General features: G+C 32.4%; 1 protein-coding gene across 1 annotated transcript in view; it reads left to right on the top strand.

Annotated features, from left to right (window-relative positions):
* Nucleotides 1-5,826: 5,826 nt before the first annotated feature.
* LOC100159606 (retinal homeobox protein Rx1) overlaps nt 5,827-11,466 on the top strand; it is a 50,839-nt gene continuing 45,199 nt past the window's right edge. The window contains exon 1 of the mRNA XM_001943977.5: nt 5,827-6,556. Within this exon, the coding sequence (XP_001944012.3) occupies nt 6,295-6,556 (262 nt within the window). The 5' untranslated portion in view covers nt 5,827-6,294. The remainder of the gene's footprint in view (nt 6,557-11,466) is intronic.

The raw sequence follows: 11,466 nt of genomic DNA, 5'->3' as shown, positions 1-11,466 counted from the left end.
AAGGAGACAGCTTCACTAATAGATTTAAATCAAGCTGTTGACATGTTTGGTGCTATGAAGACTAGAAGATACCCAGTTAATGCCTGGCATCTAACATTCTAACTATCTAAGTAGCACTTTAAAAACAAATTTTAATAATAAATATTTAATCATTTATTGTATGTTTTGTTTTATTTTTTGTGAATACATTTATACTCATATTTGGTGTAAATAGGACATCAATTGAGGTAAAATTCCTCTCAAAAAAAGTCATCATATAATAGCTAATAGCTAATATAAGCTCTACAATCTACATAGTACATATTATTATATATGTAACAACAGCTAGGCACACAGCAGAGAAATGTCCTTGTTTTTTCCATTTAGTATTATAGTGATCAATGGGGGGGGGGGGGCATTGATTTTATAATTACTAGACAAAATGTTTTAAAACTAATTATTTTACTTTAACAGAATTCAACCTAATTATTATTATACCAGCAGTAGGTACGCAGACTATCGAAGGGATGAAAGTTTTTACAATGCAAATGATAAATAATAATCATAATAATAGTAATGTTATTTGTTCATGCAAATAATCTATTTAACCAAATGTATATACTATATATAAGTAATCATAACGTAATTCGTAATTAACTACTGTAATATGCATAGGTAGGTACATAATATATATTAGGGTCACAAATTTACAATTGAAAATGGTTGTTTATTGGTTTGTACATGATCATTTTGTTTCACATTAAATTAATACAATATAACAAATATTGTGGTTTTGTGTACAATTTAAACTACAAGATTTTTGTTTGTCAGCATGCTGTACTTAGTGCACGTACGCCTATCAATGTAAATTACAGATTACAGTTATATCGCATTTTATGATTATAAATGATATATGGTTAAACAAAAGAACTCAAAAGAAAAGAAGGCATCCAACTTATTGCCTTAATTCATATTATGCATAATATATTAATATACCAATAATAATTGTTATATCATATGATATTACGATTGATTGTCATGTTACTCAAATAATATCGATGGGGAATGAGCCATGAGAAAAGGTACAATACATTTAGGGTAGGGCTCACGGAGACTCTTAAATGAATGTGTTGAAGAAAACAAGGAGAGTCAGTTTTACCACAGAGGTATAAATTAAGGATATAACATATATACATTATACAAGTATTGTTATTCGGCTATAGATATACTGCAGGAGATCCAGCTTATGAGTACTTTAAATTACAATTTTGACAAGGTGAAAAATGATACAAATTATAATATCGTCGTAGGTAAAATATTGTGTAGATTACTTAATACCGTTATATCTAATTTTATGTGGTGAACATTATATATATATGTTTGTTTTTGTTATTTTTGGTGAAAATTACAATATATATTCGTATTGCAACTTTAAGAATATAATAGATAGCTGATAGCATATTGATTATACAAACTAAAAATGGTTTATAACTTCATCAATTCTGATAGGTACCTATACGGCTATACACGGTATAAACTTATAATTTAGACTATATTATATTAGCTCCTGCTTTAACATTTTACTTATGCTCAGATACCGTATGAGCGGTAGTCACGGTACTGGCGTGCCGTAGTTCTTGATAATATTATTAAACATATTTATATCTCTTTTCTAATTTCTATTGTTAATATTAATATATGATCGTGTAACTGTGTGAGCGGTCCCCCGCGGCCCCACCTAGGTAGTAGAGCGGTTATAACAATGTACCCGGCAGCTCGAGGCAGCATATTCGACTGCCTTGGCTGGCGTTTTGCGCATGCGCCATTCACAATATTGTATGTGTTTATGCCGCACACCCGTATCCACCTCCCATGCATTAACATAGGCAACGCCGGCAACTGCCTCGTCGAGTGCCGATATCAAGCCTCTAGCCGTGGCGGCGTGGTGCAGAGCGCGCTGGTAATAGGATTAAACCCAAACTGCAAGGTTAGGTATTATAGCTTATGAATTAAAACGTTACTGCTACGGAGCTACGAGAGCCATTCTCCACTTTCATGCGAGTTGTATATAAAAAAAAATTAATATCAAATATAAATTTAGGTAAATATAATAAATTAAATTATGAAATTATGAAAAACTAAAAAGTAAAAATTAACTAAAAAATTACGCCCCAATAAATTTTGCGCCCTAGGCACGTGCCTTGGTGGCCTATGGGTAAATCCGCCCCTGTTGGGTATTGAATAACTTATTTAATATGCACCTTATAATGCTGGATAAAATATTGACTTTTTTCAAAATCCATGTTCATAAAACTGTCAATAGTACTATCTTTAATCGTGATCGCTGTCGACCATCTAATGCAGTTATAATGTTTATGATAAAAGATTACAATTAAATATTATCTTTCAGTAATCTCAACATGACGATATTATGTTACTTATTCACTATAATCATAGACCCATTATTATGTCTATGACTATAATAGTAATAATAATATATTGAAATATAAGAAAAAATTACATTATGATATCTTAAAAAATAAAATTACATTGTTAAAACTTAAAACTATAGATATTTTAAATTATAAAGACATTGGATTTGGGGGTGCTTAAGCACCCCCTAGCACCCCCCGTAGTTGCGCCACTGTCGTGTAACCATAGTATCTAATTCTGAATGCATATGTCCGTTGCATGTTCTACCGTGAAAACGTCATTATACGTCGATTGATGAAAAAGGGCCAAAAATACGGAGGGGGCCCACCGGGAAATTCCCGGTTTTCTGGTAGCGGCCTATCCACCATATTTATTATTTAGTATTTATCAAATTAGGTTTGAATTCGAAATTAATTAGTGTAAAGCTGGATATTATTTTAATTGCTCAAGCATAGGTCTGATATTAGGGAAATATGTTTTTCCCCCACATCCGAGGTCTACATTGACCGCCGTTTTGAAAAAACTCCAAAATCGGATTTTGGATATCAACCGAAAAACTATAAGTTTTATCAAAAATGTAATCGGGTCTAAAATATAGAACGCTAAATTCTCTACAAATTAAGTTAAAAAATAATGAGCTCAGTTCAAAACCAAGGTTGATAATCAATATTGAAAAAGTTGTTGTTTTTTGAAGTTTTTTTAGCTTTTTAGTTTTTTTTTAAATTTGTCAAACTTACAACAATAAGTTATATTACTCAAATTGTAGATATTGTAATTTTGCTTATAACAGTGTTCAATTCAATAGTTTTGACAAAGTATCAAGGTAAAAAAATAGATTTTGAAATTATCACTCAAATCACCAGTTGCAAATGAACGGCAATTATGCGTTTCAAATACGTTTGCAACAAATTCGTATATAATTTTTCGTCCAATACCAACATACTTTATACATGCTAGTAAATATAGTTATAATAATAGCAATTTAGATTACTATCATTATTCATTAAAACAATTCAGAAAGTTATAACTTATATACCTAAGTTACTTGTAATTTCTTATTTTAACTAAAAAACAAAATATAATATATACCTAAAACAACAATGTTCAAAAGTATGTCGTATATAGAAGTGTATAAACACATGGATAAATTATGGTGTAGGCGATATTATTATATTGGAAGTATATGATGTATCTATATAGGTACCTATTATATAGTATCATATGTTAATATAGCGTGTATCACAAAATAATATATTACCTACCCTACTAATATATTTTGCTAATATCAATATAATATAATAATGTTATACATAAAATAATTATTTAAATATTTCAAATTACATAAATGACATAATATTATGTAGGTATACCTAATATAACAACCATTTAGAAACTTTTATAAAATATATATAATATAATATGCGATATACCTGCTATATATTATTATTTATTATAAGCTACCTATTCTTACTATCGCCAAGTATTGTATAGGTACCTATATTATAATGCCCTTTTATTAAAAATATATATTTTAATGTTAAAAGTTAAAACCAACATATTATATTATATTATTACCATTTACCTACTCGTATATTAACTTATTTAAAAAAAAAAGGTAGATACAATGATCAGAAATTAAGTAGGTATACAGGTTTTTCCATTGAGTTCAGGGTTGAAGGAAGAATTTACTTTTTATTAATTTTATCATGTTTCTTAAGACATCTAAAATACTTTCATATTTATTACTTTATCCAATAACTGTTAAGATGTGGTGCGGGGTGCTGCAGTTCGTTTTTAAGATGAGGACTGCAAAATGTGCTGTCATGTTGTTAGAATAAAATTTGTATAGGTTCTTATTATACAATATACGGGACACGGGTATATATTATATAGGTTGTACCGTGTAATAAGATATATTATACAACATGTGTTTCGTATACTTTATATAGACAGTATAGTACGCCTATACTATAACCGCCAAAAAGCCATCGAAAATACTCAACAACTCATATCGCAGATAATCCGTTCGGATGACAACATACACATAATATATGAATGTTAATAAGTACATATAGAATTCAAAAAACTGGTCTCGTAAATATATATACACTTGAACAAAAATATAGTCAAAGGGGAGTGGAGGGATATGTGTATTATATTATATTTCGTCGAGAACGTTGTTTTGGTATGGACCAATTAAAATTTTCACCAGGCATCGCATGCGTTATAAAGTGCGTAAAAACTCGACATGACGTGAGTAATACTTATATATATAAATATATAAAAAGACACACACACATGAGGCACACATTTGTAGGACGAGAGGGATAATAAATGGACGTGCCGCGTGAATTTGAGTTAAGCCGAATTATTATGTCGGTACATAAAAACCACTCTCGCGGTCTAGTGGCGGAATCGACCAGTGGTGTTCGAGTATATAGTGTCCCCTGACGCAATAATATTTACACGCATTATAATATTATCATAGAAACTACGAGAAAATAATACAAGCATCTATATATAATATTTGATATATTAGGTATATATATCTATATATAATATTTGATATATTAGGTATATATATCTATATATAACAATTCGAGGAGAGGCGTTTTTATTGTTGGCCACAAACGATGCTTTTTTTCGTCAGTATATATTATTATATATATCGCCTTCCCTATATATATATATATATATAGAGAGAGAGAAAAACACCACTGCAATGCAATAACAATAATATAATAGCTGGTAATATACGTCTTGTGTTATATACCATAATATTATGCCCCCGCCTTAAAGTCGGCTGCAGCAACACGACCGAGTACAACACGATTTGAGTGTGAACGACTGTATGCACGACCAGAGCTATTCTGCTTTCTGCAGCGTCGAATATTTCATTATTATTATGTACAAACACATACACACTCCGTTAGTCGCTCAGTCGCGTCGTATAATATTATAGTGCCATGTCGTGTGTGTGTGTGTGTGTGTGTGTGTGGGGCCAAACAATAACATCTCATTTAAACATTACACGCTAGTAAATAAATAAGAGGGACGCCTCGTCGTCGTCATCGTCTCTCCACTCCCTCTCACTCTCTCTCACTCACTGGCCGTTACCACACCACTACCACCACCCCGACCGCGGTGGGCCCTCGGGGGCATTTAGGGTTTTGAAAAGAACATTTATCGAATTATACCCGGAGACCCGTTGACGGCGGGGCGATAGTTAGGTGTGACGCACGGGTTGGGGTGGAGCGCGCACAAGTGGCCCGTTTATTCGAAAGCCGTGTAGGGTTCGGGGTATAACGACTCAGGGCGGGGAGGGGCGCCCGGTGCCTCGCCATTGGTCCGTGGTGGCCGCGCCTCCCACCCCGCCGGCGTAAAGCGCGTTGGGTCTCGCGCGACCGGCACACCGCCGCTGAACAGTCGTGGGACTCCGGTTCTTGTCGTCTCGTCGCCTGCACGGTTACTGCATCAGCTCCGCCCGCGAGAACAATCTGCGCCGCACACACGCACCGAGTGACGCAGCACAACATATTAACAAGAATAATAATAACACGATATACATCTCTTCTACATGTTAAAATAATATAGACGTTATCTGCGCGAGTGGGTTTCGTGATTACTGCATAGCTAGGTATTGGTTTTTTTTTCAAATTGTCTTTTTGTCGCGTTCTGTTCGTCTGTTTTCGCTGCATGCAGATCATCATCCGAAGAACAAATACGTAACAACAAAATCGCAATATATACCGTATAAATATATATTACCATAGTTGTAATAACAATATATAAGCTCACATCTGTCGCCCCGCGGCGTAGTTTCAAATACACGCCGGTGAGTGTCCGGCTATCGTTATCATCATCGTCGTCGTCGCCGTCGACATGGAGACGGATAGCAACAGCGACGGCGAAATGATGCCGGCCGCCGCGCAGATGCCACCCTACAGCCGGGCCAACATCGAGCTGCTCATCAGGAGACACCAGGCCGCTGTCACAGCGCTTGGGCTGGCGTTCAACGGCCCACCTCACCATCACAGGCCGATGATGGCAAACGCGGCCACATCCGTGCCAGCACCCAAGCACCACACCATCGACGCCATCCTCGGACTCAAGCGCAACGACCACAAAGACCAGGAGTCCGGAGGCAAGTATACCTACACCATGTTATGGTCTATATAATATGTAGATTGTAGATACTATATTGTGATGAAATAAAACGTGAACGCCATAATAATATAATACAATAAAGGTACTCATGATACTATAGTTACTTACATTAAAATTATATATTTGTAGAGTCTTTCTATCGTAATCATATAATTTTGTAAATATGTTTAAATTGTATAAGTATTATACATATTAGAACATGTTGATTACAATGTTTAGACTGTCTAAATTAGACATAAAGATCTTATATAATAATATATATATATATATATATATATATATATATATGTATAGATCTTTTTCGTTTAACAATTTGAATTTAAAAATTTGAACGTTATAACCAGATGTACTAGGTATTTACCTATAAGGCATTTTTATTGTGATAGACAGACTCAACAATTAAATTCAGTACCTATGCATTTTATATAATTATGGTGTACAGCAGTAAGCGAGTAATAATAATATAAAGTTTTGTGTGTATCTTTGATGTATTGCAATTTAATGCAAGCACATAATAGGTACCTATATATATTATGGTCTTTCGAATTTTTATAAACAGTAGAGATCGCATAAAGAGCATTTTGAACCATTGAGACCCTAATACAAATTTCAAACAGCCAACTATAATGTCTGCCGTGGTCTTGTGAGTGATGTTATAATATTTTTCCACGATCACCCATGTAAACAATTATAATATAAATGTTTACAATATACCTATCCGAAATAAATAAAGATACAGCAAATACCTATCTCATACTAGCTGTCCTAGTTTATTATACAGGACGTTTCTCATGAGTCATGACTAATTAAATGCCAGTGGATTTATCTTGTCTCAAAGACTCAAACTATTTTAAATGTATAAGCTGCACAAATTTTTAAAACTGTAACATGGTCGGTTTGAACAAATATAAAATACAGGTTTAAAATTATATGTATTATTTATTATAATAACTATTATATTTTCTGTAACCAATGGAAAACCCTATACAATCAAAAAAATATTTGTTTTTCGTAAGCTAACAGATTCTTATGTGAGCCCCTGTTTGAAATGCAAAATTTAAAAGTTATAGGTTTTGCGGTAAACATCCTTAGAAATAAGATTACCTACATATGTACCATATTTTAGACACAAACCTAACCTAACCTTTTATTAATCCTATGTATACATCTATATAATATAACATGATAATATATAGGTATCAGTGGAGAACCCAGGGGGTTGGACCCCGGGTCCGGACCCCCCCCCCGCTTATGTCATAGTTTTTTTTTTTTTAAAGTTTCCGTGAAATGTCTTTCGAAACTTATTGATGAGATTGATTATTACTTATTACTTATTAGATTAGATTTAGACATTAGATATTTTGTTGATTACACTTCGAATCCGATAATAATTAATTGATATACATTGTAAATATAATTAATTTAAAAATGTAAATAATATAATTGGGTGTTTTTTTTTTATTGGTCTTAAACCCGGAAAATTTGTGTTTATTAAGAAATGAAAATACATTTTTTTGGACCCCCCCCCCCTTGAATAAATCCTGGTTGAGCCACCGATAGGTATTATATTACATAATCTTTTATAGGGTTGTATATATTACCATCAAATTGATCTCGAGATGATTCCAACGTATATAGCTGTTTACATTATTTTTTTTTTATTTATTTAAATTAATATCGAATAATTACTGGGCTTCACTGAGAAAAACTCGTGTGGAGGCTAATTATGTTTATTTACCTATTAGTTATATCTATACACATATTACTTTTGTGTCACATAATACATAAAAACATAGTAAAATATGCAAATCTATTACAAGGTACATTTATATACATATATTATTTTTATAAGTATTATATGTATACCTATTAACTTTCATATAATAATATATATATATTTATGTATTGTATATACGCGGGCAACTCGGAGGCAAGTTCTTTGGATAACATAATATTGTTCTTATATCGTATTTACTAAAATAATCATATGCATATAGAATGAAGATAATAAATTATACATAGATTTAATAGAAGAAAGATAAGCAATAGTAGTGAGTTGGTATATATTTAAAATGTTAAAACGAGAATGAAGGATCTAGATTGGCTATAATATAAACGCATTAAACTAAGCGTAGGGATTTATTGGACATATTATAGTTGGTTGAGCTTATCGTAACGAAGAAAAATCAACGTGAGCTGGAGAAACTTAAAAGTTAATTACACATAAAAGATTAAGAGAGTCAATAGATTCCTTAAGAATAGTCCAGTAAGAGATTTTAATTTTGCATTATGCCTTCGATCAACAAGGGAAGATATTCTTACTATAGGTGTGTGAGTGTGTATGTGTGTAATACTATATACTATATACCTAAGTTTGGGCGGGCGGTGCGGATATTAGCTGTAAATACATTATTCATATATCTATAAAATTATATATATCTGCAGCAACCGCGTCATATATAGCGTACTCCTTCCTAACCTAACCGTCTCAAGTCGCACGGGAAAAATCAGTCGCCGATGACGACAACGTAATGGTAATTGTTTCGGTAAACCGCCGGTGGGGGAAATATGTTTTCAAGCCCATTTGTTTTTAATCACTTTTCTCGTTCCACGGGCTCTCCGCTATTCCCCGACCGCTGCGCTCGTTTTTGTTTCAATACTTTAAAAAGTTCAAATGCCGTATAAAATACGTGAAATGCTGTCCCAATTACCGCCGTTATTTCCCCTTTTTGTACGCGCTTTATAATATAATCGTACCTACGCAGTTGTTTCACTATAAATACACCCGTCTGCATAAACATGTGCAATATTTATATATATACATATATATTGTAGTCGAACGCATTGTCGTCCCGCCGCGCGCTGTCGCTCGAGCTGCTTAATTGAGACCGAATAACGCGCTCGCGGATATAATAAATATTATATATAAATATATATACACCTACCTATGTACGATAACTTTATGTATAATATACACGTTTATGATGTGTATATAAACTCTACAAAAATAAATTACTTTTGTATCTCCTCTCTTTCACCCTCTCTCTCTCTCTCTCTCTCTCTCTATCTCTCTTCTCTCTCTCTCTCTCTTCTCTCTCTCTCTATCTTTCTTACAAACCGTCTACGAAAGTTTCAAAGCCGATTTCGATAACGCGCGTGCCACGGACCCATAATAAGGCAATTTCAATTTCGGAATGGCGGTATATATCGTATATACCTATAATTCAGACGTGTTTTTTCCCTTCGTTTATATGGTGCATGTATATAATAATATAATGAATTTACTAATTTGCTTGGACTATATAAGTAAAAAACTGCATATTATTACTATATTTAGGTAGGCAAACGTGTGCATCTATATAATATAATATTTTTGTGTCCGCCTGCAAATGCACAACGACGATATCTGTCGTCCCAGTGGAATTAATTAATCAATTATACCGGACAAACATACACACACTTATACATTGGATAATAATATGCCGATGTGCGTCATTTTTTCGTGATGTCGTAAATACAAACGCATATTATACGTACCTATACATGTAATATGTAATATAGGAATAGGTAAATATTATAGGTTTATATACAAAAAAAAAAAGGTAAAAAATATAACAAATATAGGGAAAGCGGAAGTGTGTGTGTGTGTCTGCACGCGTTTGTATTATTAAAGGGGAGAAAAAAATACGAATATATAGTATCTATACCACGTATTATATATGTATATAATGTCCGTGTGTAGCGAAAAGCCTAATTCGTGCGCTATCAACGCTGTTATCGGCTCGCGTGTCGTTTACTCATAATAATATTATAATTACAAACAATTAAATTGATTAAAACATAATATTTTAATCAGACGTCTTATCGCCACCGTTCCAATTATTAATTAAAATATCAAATGAATGCGCAATTTTTTTTTCCAGTACCTGCAGCTTACTGCTTACTCCTGCTGTAGTATATTATATGGTATGTATAATAATTAATAACGATGTATATAATATTACAAAATATTATACTAACTGGTCTGCCTGTGCAGCGTCTGTCCCATGTGATTATCGCATCAAGTGTCATATTTAATATGTATACTTTGTCTGGCGTAATTGTACCTATATTGTAATAGGTAAATCTGTAGGTACCACATTTCATACCTGTACGCGTGGGTATATATAGTATGTAGTTAAGTAGTTTATGCTTTACACGTGTACCTATGTAGGTTATATATTATAAACCAAATAATAATCATAGTAATTATGTATGGTGGTAAAGTTTATACTTGATATACATTATAAAAACAACGTATGACGAGAATACGAGATAAATAGAACTTAATTAAATGTATTAAAATGTAGACACATGTACCTATACATAAGCAGATTTAGAAGTGAAATAATGAAATAGACAATTGATGATATATTACAATATTTTATAAAAAATATAACTTTTTATCAATCATGGAATGAATATACCATATTCAAATATGTAGGTTGGTACTCTGTACCTACTAAAAAATAATTTTGTCGATATAGTATTATCATAAAATGCCACACTAACGGAGTTTAATAAATAAAGCACAACATATAGTACAAATAGGTACATCATAATATTTTGTTGTTTAAAATTAAAAAAACAACACAGTTTAAATGCATAACAGAACAAAATAAATTATCGATATACAGTGTGTAATCGCTAATTGAGAACACTCAATATCTTTGAGTAGGGAAACGTAATTTGAATTCTGTTTTCTTTTTGGTTGTTATGACATAAAAATACACTTTTTAATATTCTATGAATTTTTTTAACTTAATTAGATTTGCGCATGCGCAATACAACTTTTATTTCATAAATGACAACCACCTATTTTAGCTAGAAAATTTTTATTAATGCATT

The sequence above is a fragment of the Acyrthosiphon pisum genome, chromosome A2 (genome assembly GCF_005508785.2).
Source record: "Acyrthosiphon pisum isolate AL4f chromosome A2, pea_aphid_22Mar2018_4r6ur, whole genome shotgun sequence".
NCBI classification, from domain to species: Eukaryota; Metazoa; Arthropoda; class Insecta; order Hemiptera; family Aphididae; genus Acyrthosiphon; species Acyrthosiphon pisum.
Note: the sequence above shows the minus strand (reverse complement) of the source record. Positions and strands in the feature narration are given on the sequence as shown.